Raw genomic sequence first — 18,725 nt, 5'->3', positions numbered from 1 at the left:
TTTTTAACCAGGAATGGTCTTTATGGATGGAAGGCCAGCCCGTCTTAAGACATTAACATTCTAGTCACCTCCATTTGCCATTTGTGGGAATTGAACCCCAAACTGTTGCTTACAAGACAAGCGCTCTAGACCACTAGACCACTGAATCACCTGGTCTAAATGCAATACTAGGAGACATTCATTTTACATTTTTGAAATTTTACATGCAACATGATCTTCACATCTATAACTAAACAAGGTCTAAAATACAACGATCAAGAGTGCTAAGAATTGGTGAAATAATATAAAATATCATATACAATTTTACATTTTACTAGCATTGTCAACCTTCTCTACTACACTACGCAGCAGCCATGGTTTAGTGGTTAGTGCGCTGGCATATAATCAATAGGTCAGTGGTTCAAATCATGGAAGGACCATTAGTAGTGTTATGTAGGTCATCCAGACACAATTGCTCATGTGCAGATGGTCACAGTGTATTTAGTTTAGGAAGAAGCCGAGTTTGGAATAAAGTGTCGTTCATGCAGCGGAAAGGAAATCTTTTCATAAAGCTTGGTTATGAGATTTTTTTCCAACTAAAAATTAAATTGAAAATAGTTAAAGGTTGACTTGCAACAAAATTCACATTACCGTTATTTGATATGAAAAGATTCGCCATGTCTTACTCTGTTGTGTTGTAGGTGCCAAATATGTGGAAAGGTGATTACAAGCTCTTAAAAGCTCAAAAACGAACAGAAAATCGCAGCCACATAAGACCGCCGTAGTTTGGATTCTCTTTCCAAAACGGCTCAAATGTGATGTAGTTGTGAGAGATGCTTTCTGTTTACACTTTCTTGCAAACTTATTCGTCAAAATATTTTCACAAATATACTTCACGCATTCAATGAAACTATGTCTATTGTTCTTACACGTCTGTTTTATCGTCATCGTAATGCTGTCACTTTTAGCACTGATATCTTATAACTTACCGTAAAAAATCGTTAAACTTTTTAACCTTAGTTTGAAGGAGTACATATCATTGTCTGATAATCATGACGAGCCTGTTGGTCACCTGTGATAATCGAAAAGTGCTGCAAAAACTATTTGCGGTGTATTGGGTCACATGATCAGATTACGACTTGACAATTGAATAAAGCCGAAACAAAACTGTAAAGTAGCGAGCATCTATATTTGATACGGGGTCTTCGGTAAAACCCGAAGTGTTTGTCATAAACTAGTGCTACGATAAGTTTTATATTGAGCTTTTTATTGGCCTTTCAATTCACGTGAGAACATACGTGACAAGACGATAACCAAATTTCGTGGTTACGTCATCGAAATAAAGAGATTCCAATCTACGGCGGCTTTTCGTTTTTGAGCTTTTAAGAGCTTGTAATCACATTTCCACATATTTGGCACTTGCGACACAACAGAGTAAGACATGGTGAATCTTTTGATACCAAATAACTGTAATGTGAATTTTGGTGCAAGTCAACCTTTAAATTAAAAACTCCTATTTCTCAATTCATCCTGAAAAATATTTACCGCCTCTTGATAGTGACAGTCAATCACTGAGGCATTTCAGGTTAATGAGCATAATCAAAGGGTTCAAAACCTCAATGTACATTCATATTACTGTGATTACCAGATTAGAGTTTATTGCGTTACCACCTAACACTTATCAGTTTTTGGCAAGTGTATTAATCATTCCTTATGAAATCATTGAGGTCAAAAACTGATTGCAACGGCAACTTTCAAGAAGTTTCTAAAATACTCTTATGGTGATAAGCGTTACATTGAGGTCAATAGTTTGTAACTAGTCTTCCGCAGATTCATCGTGGTCACTACCAGAAGCATTTAAGAAAAATTAATCATTTATTGCATTTCATAGCCTCTTTTGTTTGAGAGCTTGCTTAAGTCTAATTCGAGGTCGCCTTTTTGTCTTTCTGGTTTGTTTTTCAATTTCTGCAAGAGGTCGGACACGAAAGATTTGCTGCTGTTCAAGCTTTTTTTTTACCAAAATATTTTACAAAGTTGCAGCTGCTCCAACTATTGTACTAGCCGTATAGGTGTCAACACAGTTCTATAGTATCCTTGGAATAAACGTTATCACGTTATCATGTACCATAAACAAGGCAAATGCTACTGTATTTCTCCTAAAATTGTGGGAAATACAGGATAAATTTTCAAACATCTCATTTGCACCTAACAATTTATAAATATAATTGCTAACCATTATAATGTATTTTATATATAATATATATATAGGTGCGGCACTATTAGTCTTTGTGCATAACTTATACTAGATATAATTAGATCAGTCAGATCAGGCTGTAGATCTCAATAGAGCTGAGATCTGCAGCCTGATGATTGCGTAAGCAAGAGACTGACTGTAGGTGACAAAGGTAAGTACACTATTATATTCTCTTCTGATTTTATATATTTATATATAAATTGGTAGAAAATAAAATAGTATACTATACTAGTATATATAATATACATATTTATTTAAAACAACTGTAAAGGTTTTCAAACTTTGTCAAACAACTGTAACTTTTAAACGTCATATCATGAAAAAAAGATTTTTTAAGAGACTACTAAATTAAAAATAAATAAAACAATGGTAAAGGTTTTCAAATCACTTTAAATTTAAAATTTTATATTTTCAGCATCGTATATCTTTTAATAACGTACAGTGGAACCTTGGTTCAAAAAGAGAGTTGTTCAGGATCCGAAACAGTTCTTTCCATTAGAATGAATGTAAGTAAATTTTAATCTATTTCAAGGCGAGGAAATATAGATTTATATATCAAATATAGTGTATATTTATATATGTATTTATATATGTATACAGCAGCACAGGAGCAGTAACGGCTGAATGCTCTTCCTAACACTACTAATGATTTGTGTGAGACTCAAACTACCGACCTACTTATTGTAAGTCAGTGCACTAACCACTGATCCATGCCTGCTCTCCTACTCATTGCCAAGAGTTAAATTCTGCAGAATGCAACAAGTAATCGAGTGATCCACTTCCGTATATTAAAATTTCTACGTACTTGAACTCATCACCGAGACTCTGTCCTTTCTCGTATGAAACTTTTCTCTGATCTTCAAGGTCGGCTTTATTTCCACAGAGTACGATATCAGGGGTCTCACAGTAGGCATGAGACTGCAATTGAAGGAGCCAGTTGCGCACGTTGAGGAAGGATTGTTCATTGGTTAGATCAAACATAAGGATAAAGCCCATGGCATCTCGGAAGAAGGCTGTTGTGAGACTTCGAAACCTGGAAAATGAAAAGGGATGCATCAAAGATGAGCTTGCACAAATTTTTAATGGATTTTATCAAAATCTATTGGTATTTTTAACACTTGCAATTGTTTTTTTATGTTTGACGTGATCTGACTGCCGTAATGTTTCAAGATTAAAATCGACAAAACTTGATCAAGGTTAAAACACTCAGATCAAGCGAAAGCGTGATTATGATGTCTATAGTTGCAAAGAGACCAACAGAATAGAGACGCGCCATGCTGCAACTTGAATGCAAAAGCCGATATCAACTAAAGCAACGATAGCAGCGTGTGTCATTTTTCTGAGTATTTTAATCGCGATCGAATTTTGTCGATTTTAAACTTGAAACATCCTAGTGGTCAGATAACCTCAGACATTAAAAACAATCACAAATGTCAGAAATAGACAGATACTTTCTGATACACTATAATAAACTTTTATGTTCGTTTTAAACTGGGGCAAAAAAGATGTTTTTCCGTTTAGCTTTGGAGACATTGACATCTTGGTTTTTGTTTGACTTAGAACAGAGGTCACTAGCATATGACATCGGTTATAGTAGTTGAAAGATTTCCAACAGGATATTCACGCAGCAGGTGGGAAACCTTGGCAACTGATCCAAGATAATGAGCATGATTTATGGTATATGCTTATGACACTGCATAACTAGTGCCTAGCCTGGGCATGGCTCTCTTGGGGGTGAGAAAGATATCTCTCTCCCCCCTCCCAAGAGATCCATGCCCAGGCTAACTAGTGCCCTACTTGAATGACTACAAACTGTTCTACTTCATATAGGGGCAACACATTGCTGTCTTAGAGATGAACCTGCACAAAGTTTCAGTAGAGTATCAGAAAGTATCCGTATTTTTCTATCATTTGAAATTGTTTTTGATGTTTGAGGTGATCTGACTGCCAGGATATTACAAGATTAAAATTGATAAAACTTGATCAAGGTTAAAACGCTCAAGTCAAGTGAATGTTGCAAAGATACTGACAGAATAGAGATGCGTAGTGCTGCAACTTGAACACAATTATACCTGATATCAACTATAGCAATGATAGCGACTAGGGATGTCATTTCAGCGCATAATTTACTTTTGTTCTGGGTGGTTTAACCGCTATCAAATTTTGCTGAATTTAATCTTGAAACATCCTGGCGATCACATTCCCTCAAACTAACAGTAGTTATTAGTTATTAGTTTATCTGAAACTATCAATACCGGTACTTTCTTATCATTTGAAATTATTTTTGATGTTTGAGGTGATCTGACTGCCAGGATGTTTTAAGATTAAAATTAATAAAACTTGATCAGGGTTAAAACACCCAGATCAAGTGAAAGTGTGATTATGATGTCTCTAATTGTATAGAGACTGACAGAATAGAGAGGCGCCATGCTGCAACTTGACCGTAACAGACGATATCAGCTATAGCATCTAGTCACACCATTTTGTACTCTTTTTTTTCTAAGCATCTACTAAAGCTTTGTGCCAGTTTATATTTAATGACCTTTAAATTACATACTTGAAGGCTCAAACTGGCGTTTTAAATTACTTGAAGGCTAAATATTTTGTATAACTTGCATTGAGCTCAAGTTCTCTAAAAATGGCAGCTCGTATAAAACTGGCAGTTTTTCAATTGTTACATGTTTAGTAAGGATTTAAGCTGTTCAGAAATGGTTCATTTCAGCAGTTTGGTGATTTTGACTAAAACACCAAACTTCTATGCTTTTATTGGTATTTTTATAGAGTCAACTGATGTATTTTGGTGATTTAGGACAAATAAATATCATCAAACTAAATTTATTTACTTCCACTTCTATGTATAGAATTGAATTGTTTATCCTTAACAAGCAGAAGGAAAAACTCTACTGCTAATCAAGAAGAATATTGATTAGCTATAGCTATTGACCAGCTATAACTATTAATATATTGGATATAAGAAGTTTGTATCGCAGAAGATTTGATCTTAAACTCTCCAGTTTGCCACTCCGATGCCTTACCAATTCAGCCACACACGCTTGACGAAGTCATCGGGCGATATATATAACTATATGAAATCAAGTACACTAGCGATCTCCGTCACGACGCGATGTGATGGAGTAACGTCATGAGAAGCGGTAGCTCTTACTAGCAATCTTATTGGCACTGTGTCAGGCTAATAGCAAGTGGCGGGCAGTGCTCATGACCTCTCATTGTTTATAAGCTGATTATAAGTTAATTTACTTATAAAATACATTGTTTTGTAATCCCACTTGATGTTGCCACACCATGTAGTCATTGATCAAAAGGCTTCATAAAAGATTGTTTCGTGTGAGGTTTGAACTCATAACAATTAGCTTAGTCGGCCAGTACTTCGTTACCTGCAGTAATCTTGTCAGCATTACAGGATAGTTTTTACTATAATAAGAATGCTGTTCCGTAACGTTCAAAAATTTTTGTGTGAGAGAAGATTCATTAGAACAGACTGCCAGAGCTCCATGTTGTACCTACAGCTTAATTAATGCGAAAAAGAAGGACCACTTCAGGCAAGGCTGGTTTAATTGGACATCTTAGAACCTCGGTTTTTCATATAAATGCACCAGTTGATCTGATTAGGATAATGAGGGATCGCATGCCTTAGAAATAATTGCCCTCAATAAATTCGTTCATGACTTGTTGTCATAAAGCATTGTAGTAATCTGCATTGAATATCAACACCCATTCTGTGGACGGTCGGATTCAAAAGGAAAGAAATGAGCAACACCAGGAGTACCATTCATTAATTCCATGTTCACAACTTGAGAAGTTAAGCTAATTCTCAAAGAAAGGGAATGATATCAGCATGCTCTGGTACTAGAACGGCGTAATGTGCCCATGACCAGCCAAAATATTATATATATTTTGTTAAAAAAGTTACCTCTCCTGACCAGCTGTATCCCAAAGTTGTAGATGTACTCTTTGGGCTCTACCTGAAGTTTTTCCATCTTCATCTACTGGTTTGTACATCTACAGCGTAAAAGGGTAGTAAAACAATGTATCAACTTATTCAAACTATTGTTCAATAGATAGCTGAGAAAAATAGCAATAAGTTTTCCAATTTACGAGCAATTAAATTTGTTCTATTTTTTAAATAATTGAATAATTTTGAATATTTTGTTTTATGTGCTTTCAAACCAAGATGTACATAGTTATAATTTGCATTTGTTGAAATACAATGATTTTTTCTTATATTAAAAAATCAGCTTAAAACTGAATCAGATGAAGCGATTAGCCACATCAAAATCTAATTTTATTATTATGTATAGCTTATTTTTTATCAATTAAGACATTTTTTATTACTTTATGTGAGCTGACTGTCAGGATGTTTCAAGATTAAAATGAACAAAAATTTATCACAATTAAAACACTCAGAAGGAAAAGATTTCTTTAAACGTGACGTCAATACGCGTACTTCCTGTTGGTCTCTCCGTTTTTGGTTATGACACTGCCTAATGCATTCAAGTTGCATAGTTAGGGGTCTCTATTCTGTCAGTTTCTTCGCAACTATAGATGTCATGATCACACTTTTATTTTATCTGAGCGTTTTAACCGTGATCAAGTTTTGTCGATTTTGATCTTGAAACTTTATGGCAGTCAGATCACTCTAAGCATAAAAAACAATTGCAAATGATAAAAAATACCAAACATTTCTGATAAAACCTATTAAAAGTTTGTGCAAGATAATTTTCAAATTAATAAAATGTTATGATACTAAAGATGTAAAAGTCATTGAATAGTTCACACGCTAAAGATGCACGTGCAGAGGAAAATCATGCAGCTTTAGCGATGCTTGAGTGAGTTTCATAACTCGATTGAACCTATTACCACTCCGGCTTTAACTAATGTTTTTCAAGGAAGCACAGTTTTGATATACAGCATTTCATTCATGTTCACAATGTCTTAGAGCTGTTACAAAGCTTTCATACTAGTTGAGTAGAGTTACTAACATGTACTAAGTTTCTATACAATAATAGGGTAGCGAGACATCCCCCCCTCCCCCCATATGTTGCTGCAATGCCATCATGGAAGCAGACATGTCGCTCTCATTCGGTGGTGATTCAGTGTCACTGTTTGGAAGTGCAACACTCGCGCATTATTTGTGCTATGAAAATAGCCTTAGCAACCAATAGCTTCGGACTTATGCTTGCACATAGTTCTTGCTATCTTGTTGCGTCATTTACTTTCTATATTTTGTCCTTGACCTTTTAAAGATACAGCCTTGACATAAGGCATTGCATAACTATTGATCCGCTATAGTGCTGTATAAAAATGTGATATGTTTGTTGTCCCAGCGTAATGCTTTGGCGCTACGTTGGGACAACAAGCGGTATCGACAGTGTGACTTCAGCGTGTCGCTACTTATCACTATATAGACACAGCAATTGTTACATAGATCGCTCAGTGGGGAGGAAAGTGAGTTGCTGGATCACTCATCTGTTGTACGCGAGCACAAATATATTCCTATCATAAGAAGAGAAAAGTGGTACAAGTCGTTGCTTTTGGGTTTATAAGGCAGTTTCTAACCAATCACAATTAAAAGAAATGATTTCCAGTCGCCAGACAAAAATGTATACAAATTAATGCTATGATGTTAAAATAGAAAAAATGATAAAGTTTATCAATAATTCACTATGCATAGTTTTCATGGTAAGACAATTTCTAGAGCATTAGCATGGCACACATAAAATCTGATAGTGATCTTCGCTATGTAAGAGTTTGTTTCTCTTGTAATAACAATAGATCATTAAAACCTGTTTTACAGACTTTACTGATTGCCATACTGGAACTTAAGCCAACCATACAATTGCGGCATTCCCGATGGCACTGTGAAAGTTGTTTTAGTTAACAGGTTGCGCGCAATTATGCTATCAAAGTTGTCTCCACCGCAGCTTTTGCTGTAAACAGATCATCTTTAAATCACTAAAAGTGATTCAAAGATGAATTTACACAAGATTTTAGTATATTTTATCAGAAAGTATCAGTATATTTCTATCATTTGTGATTGTTTTTGATGTCTGAGGTGATCTGACTACCAGGATTTTTTAAGATTAAAATTAACAAAACCTGATTACGATTAAAATGCACAGAAGAAAAATAAGAACAAAATGACATCACTAGTTGTTATTGTTACTATAGTTGATATCGACTATTTCATTCAAGTTGCAGCACTGCGCGTCTCTATTCTCTTGGTCTCCTCGTTACTGTAAACGTCATGATCACACTTTCGTTTGATCTGAACATTTTAACCGCGGTCAAGTTTTGTCAACTTAAATCTTGAAACATCCTGGCAGTCGGACCAACAAAAACGTCAAAAACAAATGCAAATGAACGAATAATATTAATTCTTTTTAGCAAAGTGCGTAAAGTTCCCATTTAAAAAAGTTGAAATAAGGTGGTGAAGACTTCAGTAATAATAATCAACCGATAATCAACCATACATTTATTGTGGTATCAAAGTTATTACCACAACAATTTTTGTAGTAAACAGATTGGACTTCATGCCTACACGTGATTTAAAAATATGTTCATATGAAGTCTGATTAATTTGAGCGCTGCTTAATAGTGCTATACAAGTATTCAAAGCAATTATCCTCTGATACCAATTTAAGCCGATCGATCGTAGCATTTAAAACAGTATTATTTGGTTTCTAGAGTAGTGTTATTGTTATTTGCTAAGTCAACATGTATGTATGCCACAAACTGGCAATTGTCTTACTTTACCATCTTTAGTTAATATTTTCCTTTATGCACAAAGGCTTCCCAAAATACTACGATAGATATCTTTCAAGGTTTCAAAGCGTTTTGACGTTTGTCTTGCAGATTATGCTAACTTGCGCATCGATTGTATCATGGAAACATTGACTTGGCATTGTCTAGACACTGACAAGGTCAGAACATGAAAAATCGAGTACTGTATTATCAGCCTATATTGTCTCACACACATACCCTTAGGCTACAATATGGTACAATATGCATATACAGCATGCATGAGGGAGAGGAAGAAAGAAGCTTGGATGAAAGTTTCGAAAATAGCATAAAAAACTAATCTAAGCTACATAACTTGAACTAAAAATTTGTTGACATAATTTTACTGCATTTAGTCTATCTCTAGTTCTTTTTTGCCAACCCATAATTCACCTATTACCTACAGTATTTACATATTACCAATTCCTATTACCTATTCTACCAATTCTTAAAGAAGGAATTACTAAAAAACAGTCAAACTGCTTTTACGTACCACACGTTTCTCCCTGAAGTCTATGCCCACAGTTGAGATAAAAGTAGGGAAGAAAAGATTATCTGTGTATCTGCAGAGGAAACTTGTTTTTCCAACACCAGAATCACCTGCAACACATGAGAACATCTGAGCTTTCTACAAACTCAGTCCAAACTCAGTTAAAATGATCAGAAGAAAAATATGTGGAAAATGACGTCACTAGTTCCTATCATCGTTATTGTTGATGACAGTCTCTATGTTCAAGTTCCAGTATTACACGTATCTACTCTGTTGTTGTCTTTGCTACTAAAGATGTCATAATCACACTTTCACTTGATCTGAGCCTTTTAACCATGATCAAATTTTTCGATTTTAATCTTAATATATCCTGGCAGTCAGATCACCTCAAACATAAAAAACAATCGCAGTTGATAGAAATACACCGATACTTTCTGATAAAATCCACTAAAATTTTCCCACAATTTTTTTTTCAATCTTTAACCTGCTGATAAACTGGAAAGTCACCAGTTTTAGATTCTATCTACTCCTTTGAGTACAGTTTTCTGGAAACTCTGACACTGTTGGTAAAATGATATTACATGTATGAGCTACTAGCCCATTTCCCATTTAAAAATTTTTAAGTTTACATTGTAGAAGAAGTTGGTTATGCCTCGTTAAGATCAGCCAGGTGGAAGATCACGTCAACTGAAGACTAGCCCCTGCAGCAAAGACCTTTCGGCCTGAACAGGGGAACTCGCGGCTATATGTTCCATCCAGTGAACAGAAGGAGAGTGACAGCCAAAAAGAGAACACAGACACATTCATGCTATTACTTGTGAATTATTAATTATTATACCTTTTATTCAGAGGATAAATACATTTCTACTATTGACAAGCGCTGGTGCTGTCTTAGAGTAGTTAAGTGAAGAAATTCTTTACACCAGGTAAAGGTGGTAAAACCCTGATATCTGTATCACTAAATCTCAGTTTATCATAGTATGTGTGTGTGTGCGTGCGTGTGCCTGTGTGTGCATGTGTGTGCCTGAATGTGCATGTGTGTGGCTGCGTGTAAGTGTGTGGCTGCGTGTAAGTGTGTCTGTGTTTGTTGGATTGTATAAATACTATCGTTTTTACATCTTTTGTCTGATTCCATCTAAATGTCACACAGATATGCTCCATGTCTTCCACCAAGTCGCTAAAAATATTTGGTTGTAAATCTCTGGCTGATTCTCAAGAACCAGCCAGAGATTTCAACACCCGACTGCAAGCTGGCAGACTAAAAATTAAAGAAATTTCAGGCATTACCGAGCTTGCTGTTGGTCAAAACTGAGTTTGTGAAATTAACAAATAGTGTCTTATGAAATGAGCCATTGCAGAAAAAGCTACACAGCTTTAAACCAGACCCAGCAGTTGTAGCAATTGCGCTAGACAAGGTGGGATTCATGCAAAAAATCAAGTAAAAAATGTTTTTTAGAAAACTCAAGCTTTTAATGTTTTGCAAAAATGCCTTTTAGCATATGCCCTTATTTGCTGAAAACTCAATTGCCCAAAAAAGGAAAGTATTGCAATTTGTGTTGCCTGCCTGAGATGGCACTATTTTTACCAGACTGATTAGCAAAAAAATGTTTACTCTTTAGTTTCGCTATTAGAGAACTACCTGTGTACATTTACTTCAATGCTTTTTGGTTCATGTTTGTATGGCAGTCAAGGCCAGCTTTGGTTGAATCAATTAAAACATTCGATTCTTGTAGAATGACGACTCAGACAATTTGAGGTTGTTCTTCAGAAAATTGACTAACTCAGCTAACCGCGAGGGCAAGCTGAATATCGTGGTTGGTTAGCTGTTTGGAATGCCAGTTAATGAAGTAACAGAGGCGAGCAATCACAAAGTTACTGGTGGTTTGAGGTGTGGTTGTTTATTTGAAAGCATTGGAGCTAAGGTCAAAGACTAATTCCAAAGTCTATCATTCCAAGCATAATTAAAAGTTGTTTTTTACAAGTCATTGCTATAAGCCACCAGTATATTACAAAAATGACAGGTTTTACCTTTTTCAATAACTTTGGTGCGGTCATGTACAAAGATTAGGACGGAAAAGCAAGGATAGAATGAACAACACTTCTAGTAAAGCTACTCAAACTAGCTGTACTAGACAGAAGTGAAAAAACTGTAAAATCAGATATAACACTGCAAGTATTTGGCTCAAAATTGGTTGCAGAGTATGCTTTTGGTTGAGCTACAAAAATAACAAACAGATTTCAATAAAAGCTTTTTATGTACCATTTTTGCTGCCGGGCCCTGTTGCCGTTGACTGCTGTCAGTGCCTGCCACCAGTGCTTATAAAAAGTAAAAGCTCCAACAAACCAAAGTTAGTTTGTTTCTGGTACGCTGGAATAAACTAATTTGAGCACTTCTTATCCCATGCATTTGCCAAGTACAGGAATAAAAACATACAATATCATGCTGTAACTCAAAGCATGGCGGCTTTATAGTGAGTTATTAATACAGAAAAGTTGCTACTTACAATTGTCTTAATGTGTTATTTTTAGCCCTCGATGCAAAAGTCTGGCAAAGGTTTTGCTATACACCCAAAAACTTCCCAAAAGAGATGCGAGATGCTACTAACCAGACCGATGCAACAAAAAACCTTATTAGCCAATACTAAAGTGTATTAAAATTATTAATAAACAAAAAAATTCAGGTTTAATACGTTTATGCTTGCTAAATTTGCTTAGTGAACCTTTACATTACTTACGCATAAGAAGACGGCTCCTTTCATTTTTTAATGAATTGCGGTATTTAACCATATTTTTGCATTTCCAAATAAAATGCAAAAATTTATTTTAGTGATATTTAGTTTGCTATAGTTTGTGGCAGACAAAAAAGTTGCTAATAGAACGCAAACTTTGCATGAAATTCCAAGTGATCCAATATTTTAACATCACTGGACATTGCAAACCCATGATAATGCTTAGACGGTAGTTTTTAGTGTTTTACATAAATGATGTCCTTTCTAGTAAAAAGTTTCTTGAACATATTTTCATGTTGTTTAAAATGCTGGGAAGACTGATGACTTTCTTTCGTATATCCAATTGACCGCAAGCCTGAGGTTATAACATCATGCATTCTGGTATGAGCGAAATAGCTGGAGAAGGTTTGAGCCTGTTAGCCTATATATATAAACCTCAGTGTTAGTCAGACATCTGTCAACTGTCATCTGTCATCTGTCATCTGTCTGTCCAGTTATAATGATAAAGTTTTAAAAGTGAAAATCCTCTCGGTACTGAATTTGAACTTACGACATTCAAATCACAAGTCTACTAACAAGCACGCGTAACCGCAAAGCTAAGTGGTTCTTATCACACATATCGCTTTTACCATCGGCTGTATATCCTTTTCGCGATTCCCCGCTAAATGTGTGTTTTTTTATTATTAATTAATACAGTGCGTTCATAGGCTGCGATGCCCTGCTATACAAACATTTTGCTTACTGAAATGAAACACACCGTTTTTCCATCCTGGCCATAAAAGGACGAAAAGTTTTTCAACTTTTTACCACCATACTATATCAATAACAAAATCTCTAGAAATTAAAATTTTGCAGTCGGTGTGCTGATTACGTCAAAATAACAAAGATGCCGATATGCTATTTGCCGAAATCTTTCTAACAACGCCTGTAAGAGATACGATGCTTGATATCTATCTGAGTTCAGTCATAGTGAAAACGAAACCGAAAACAGATAATGGTACAATGTTAGCCTATGACAAAGTTGAAGTCTAGTAATGCACGTACTAAAACTTAGCTCTAAGTATGTGTTTAGGAAGCTAAGATCATTAAAGTTAAATTCAACATGTACGTTTCACATATGTCTCGAAGGTAAGAACTCCCTACGGTATGTACTGCACAAGGTATATTGTAATGTTACATTTTATTACTGGTCATGACCACTAAATAAACTGAAGTTACTGTAGGTAGTAGTTGCTATCATTAATTCAAAATAGTCATGAGTTTTATTTTGTTTTCTCAGTTTGTATTAATTGTATCATTACCAAATCATATTTTATTGCAACCGTAGCAAAGACTTAATATAGCTTTTACTTGCTAATTATTTTACATTTAAACTTACGGAAAACACCTTTACAGTTGTTTTATTTTTTCTCTTAATTTATTTCAACTGTACGAAACACTTTTCTCATAAAATGCAGTTTGAAAGTTAAAATGGTAAATGTTGTTATATGTTAAATAAAAATAAATTTTCTGTGCAAAAACTTTTTTTATTACCCGGACAGCGTCGGACATGCACCTACTACATGTAAATTAATAAATCTCGTTTTGTCATTGCATGTCTGTCTGTTAGTCTGTGTTCTGTGTAATGTGTGGTCCCACATCTTTTCACCAATTTTTCCAAACTTTGTTTTTTCAAATTTCATCCAAAGCTCTGTGCCTTCCGCCAGGTCACCAAAATATAAAATATTTGGTTTGAAAACTCAGTATGATTTTTCAAACTACCAAAATGATTTGCGGGCTATCTGAATCAAAATGGAACAAATCCAGGGCATTCCCAGGCTTACTGCAAGTTAATAATCAATAGTTTAAGGTTTCATAGAGTTAAACATTTTGCGGGCTAATAAAACTGATCGCTTGCTACAAAACATTTTTTTCAAAAGCTAAAAGATTTATGATTAGAATTTTTTACGCGCCAGTTTTTAATTGATGAAAAGTGCTTTTGAGTTTTCTATGCGTAGGATATGCAAGTGAGGCACACAGGTGGCGTTCTAATTTCAATCATGCATTATTCACAGTTTTAAACATAGAGTAGGTTTTGCTCACGTTGAGGTACGTGTGAATGAGTCGGGTAGGGTGTAGTGACTTTGAATAACAAAGTTTTTGGTAACGTACCATTAAAAGGTCACTCGCATCAAATTTTGAAAAATTGCATGGAATGTATAGATGCATCAGCATGTATAGATATTTTTTATCAGCTAAAATTTTGTTTGATGTTTTAGGTGATCAGACTGCTAGGATGTTTCAAGATTAAACTTGACAAAACTTAAACAGTCCAAATCATAAAAGATATATTTTTGATATTCTGCCATGCATACCCTTTTAGATTACGTATTGGCAATCCAAAGGCAGGTGAAGTAGTTACTGCACCAAAAATTTCTCAGCAACTGCGGGAGTTGAGAGGACAATTACAGGTTTATGATTAGGCCTCAGTTGTTGCTCAATACAAAATTCCTGTCAATGATAGATGCTTTTTGTGTACTCCACATATGCATAAAAAATCCACAACCAACCAGAAACTAAAGCCAGATACCAAATTTTACCTACGACCAAATAAAGAGTTTTGCAATTCATAAAACCTTTGATATTTGTAAAAACTTCAAAGCCCTCAAGTTGACTTACTTAGCCAAATAAATTTACATACGAGAGCCGTTCAATAAACAGTTTGAATTTATATATATATATATATATTATATATATATTATATATATTATAAATATATATAATTATATATATTTCTTAAAATATGTTTGTATGTATGCAATTCGGTTATAGACTATTAAAATCTTGGAATGAAGAATTCGTACCAAAGAAGATTTGATCTCAAACCCTACCATTTGTTAGTTCGACACCCTACCCAATAGGCCACAGAGAATGAGTTGATAGCTTGCTGATATAAATTGCTATATGGGAGCACATATACCCACCGGCTTTGCATACGTTTGCGTAAGTAAGTGATTGTCATTAATTGGCTTACTAAAATTTTTCATCAACAATCTGCCAGGCTAATAGCAAGTGGCAGGCAACTCTCATTACTTCTCATTGTTTATAAGCTGATTTTTAATACTCGGACATTGCCAGGTAGCACAGCTAGTTTATTTACAAATTCAAACAAAGTGAATTTATTTATAAAAATAGTTCTATTATAAGAAGCCTAATTTTTAAAGTTTATCTAATACTTTATATAATAATATATATAATAATATAATATATAGTATTATGTAGTACTTTATATAGTACTACTAGATGAATGCCCAGCGTTGCTTGAGTAATAAAAAATTAGGACAAAATATTTATTTTTATTTAACATTTAACAACAGTTACCATTCTAACTTTCGAACTTCATATCATGAGAAAAGTGTTTGAGCAGTTTAAATAAATTAAGAAAAAAACTAACAACTATAAAGGTTTTTAATTGTGAATGTTAAACAATTAGCAAGTAATAGCTAAATTAGGTCTGTTTTGCTACGATTACAATAAAAGATGATTTGGTAATGATGCAGTTAATACGAACTAAAAACAAAACAAAATTTCTGAGCAAGTAGAATTAATAATAACAATTCTTGCATAGAATTGTGTGTATAAATAGGTTACTGTTCCAGCAGAACCTATCTATCAAAACTTTGAATACAACGATACTGGTACCTTTCGATACTGGTACAAATGTAAAAATGAGGTATCAGGCTGTCGTTGTCTGACCGAATAGACAGAGAATGTAGAGGCAGATAGGTGTCCGCGGAAAAAGAATTGGCCTTGACCACGATTTAGCAATTGAACCTTATGAAAAACCAAAAATAGAACTTCATGAATTTCATGAAAGCATCATGTTTCATAGAATTCAAAGATTTCTTAGAGTTTCAATTAATACGTCATTTTGGGTGTAAAAACAGAAAAAGGGTGTGTACATTACACAGTAAGAGCTATAAATTGTAAAAGCTTTTGTAGTCTCGGGGCTAGAGAGTTAAATTGGAAACTTGTGTTTGCAATCTTTTAGAGTTCAAGTACAGCAAAATACAAAATTTTTATTTCAAAATTTTCATAGCCATAGCAGGACGTACCGAACAAATGGACAGGTGAACAGACAGGCAACAAACTTTGAGATTTATATATATATACATATATATAATCTCTACTGATGACTCAAATACTTTTTTTTTGAGGTTATCTAGTAGTGTGATCATTTTTTGAGGTTATCTAGTAGTGTGATCATTTTTTGAGGTTATCTAGTAGTGTGATCATTTTTTGAGGTTCTCCAAAATGACCGACTGAGATGCATGCTCCAGGATTGAACAGAGACCAGTTATAAAATTGTTGGTAGCCAAAGGGTGTAAATCTAGTGAGATATACAGGAGAATAGTGAATGCTTATGCAGAAAACAGTTTTAGCCAGAAAATTGACCACAAATGGGTAAAATTGTTTAAAGAAGGCAGGGCAAGTATTGATGATGAAGAAAGATTAGGTAGACTTGCTGTTGTGAGAACCCATTTGTGTGTGTTAATGACCACATCCACAATTTTAAAAACTGAATTACTTTAAAAAGAAGATGCCAGTTTTAATGTATTTTAGCTTGATTTAGATAAATACACAAGAAGCGGAATTCATATCTTAACACCTCGATAAATTGCAGTATAGTCAATAATAATAAAATCAGTAGAGTTGAAACTACATTGCATATTAGTAAAAAGCTTAAATGCAAAGGTTAATTAACATGAACAGATTAGAGTTTGTCTCCACCTACCTAGTGTGAGGAATTTGATGAGGCAATCATAACCCAGAGTAGAAGCCTTTGCATTCAAAGAGTCTTCACTCAGTGACTCTATCATTTCTTCTGTAAACAAAACATCAGCAGTGGTAGACTAAAGATTTGAATCTTTTTGATGTTGAATTGAATTTGAGTTAATTTCTGAGTCCTGAGTTTTATCTGCCACTATATATGCAACTTATGCTTTAATTTAAAAGGTTGAACAGGCTTTAGTGAGATATACAAACTCTGGCAGTAGCCATGTTGCAGCAGATGTATAGGTCATGCATTATGGGGTCTTCATAGGCTTTATACAGGTCTATACAAAAAGAGTTTTGTGCCTATATTAGTTTAAAAAATGTTTTTTTCTTGCTAATAAGTAAAGTTGCCGTGCACATACAATTAGTAACATTTAGAACATTAACTTCTATTTTTGAAATTTTAGAAACATCAAAATTTCATAGTTTCTGACTTGCTTCTGTTTAATAAGTTTGAACTTAGAAACTTTTTCGTGTTCCCATTTTTGTGAACTATTTACTCGAAATTAAAAAATAATTTTTATATAAAATTTTGAAATTTCTTTAGAGATATTTTTTCTAAAGCTTTGATGTTGTCTACCACCAACAGCACATGTCATATGTATATACTCCTTTGAAAATCGAAAGCTTTAAAAGCAGTCTAACTCGGTCAGTAAAAAAATCATATTTACGTTGGACTTGATTTGAAGGCTCATAGTCTAAACACTTGTTAAAATGCAGCGTAAAATATTCATCAACTCACGCAGATCTAATGTGTTAAAATTTGCAAATAACAAGTCATCCGTATTAAATATATATTATGCAGCATTTAAAATACGTAAATTAAAAACTAAAAATGTATTTTATGTTACTGTAAAAAAGACTCATGCAATTAAAGATGAACTTCCACGAAACTTTAAGGTTCATCAGAAAGTATGAGTGTTTTTCTATCATTTGCAATCTTTTTTGATGTTTGAGGTGATCTGAATGCCAGAATGTTTTAAGATTAAAATTGACAAAGCTTTTTAACAGTTAAACCGCTCAGATCAAGCGAAAGTGTGATTATGACATTTAAAGTTGTTAAAAGACCAACAGATTAGAAACAAGTAACGCTGCAACTTGAACACAATAGCTGCTATCAACTATAGCAATGATAGCAACTAGTGATGTCATTCCGCACGTCTTTTTTCTTCTGAGTATTTTAGCTGTGATCAAGTTGTGTCGATTTTAATCTTACAACATTATGGCAGCCAGCTCACCTCAAACATGAAAAACAATCACAAATGATAGAAAAATACTGACAATTTCTGATAAAATCTGCTAAACTTTTTTTCAAGTTCATATTTAACCAGTGATGAAACTTAAAAGTGTTGCAGTGGTCAATCAGACATATTCAGGTTACAAGATATGTAGGTCAGATACAATCATGAGTGTAAAGATGGAGCCGTTGGCTCTTTACATCTCATTGCCACACAAATTGGCATTTAATTAAATGGTACTCTGAGAATGCGGCTGAGCTGAGACAAAATATTTATTGTCTGGTAACTATGACAACACTTCACTAAACATAGATTTGTCTAGCAAGGTCATTAGCTAGAACTACTCCTAACGCTGAATCCATTATTAGAGGGCAAGTTTGTAGTGGGTAACGGCGGCAACTGGCACTAGCCGTGAGCAGCAT

General features: G+C 34.3%; 1 protein-coding gene across 2 annotated transcripts in view; it reads right to left on the bottom strand.

Annotated features, from left to right (window-relative positions):
- LOC137396152 (ras-related protein Rab-27A-like) overlaps window positions 1–18,725 on the bottom strand; it is a 51,942-nt gene that overhangs the window by 3,318 nt on the left and 29,899 nt on the right. For both annotated transcript variants that reach the window (XM_068082305.1, XM_068082304.1), the window contains 4 exons: window positions 17,025–17,114; window positions 9,525–9,631; window positions 6,165–6,253; window positions 3,039–3,266 (listed from right to left, as the gene is read on the bottom strand). In XM_068082305.1, the coding sequence (XP_067938406.1) occupies window positions 3,039–3,266; window positions 6,165–6,253; window positions 9,525–9,631; window positions 17,025–17,114 (514 nt within the window). The remainder of the gene's footprint in view (window positions 1–3,038; window positions 3,267–6,164; window positions 6,254–9,524; window positions 9,632–17,024; window positions 17,115–18,725) is intronic.

This window comes from Watersipora subatra, chromosome 5 (genome assembly GCF_963576615.1).
Source record: "Watersipora subatra chromosome 5, tzWatSuba1.1, whole genome shotgun sequence".
Classification (NCBI taxonomy): domain Eukaryota; kingdom Metazoa; phylum Bryozoa; class Gymnolaemata; order Cheilostomatida; family Watersiporidae; genus Watersipora; species Watersipora subatra.
Note: the sequence above shows the minus strand (reverse complement) of the source record. Positions and strands in the feature narration are given on the sequence as shown.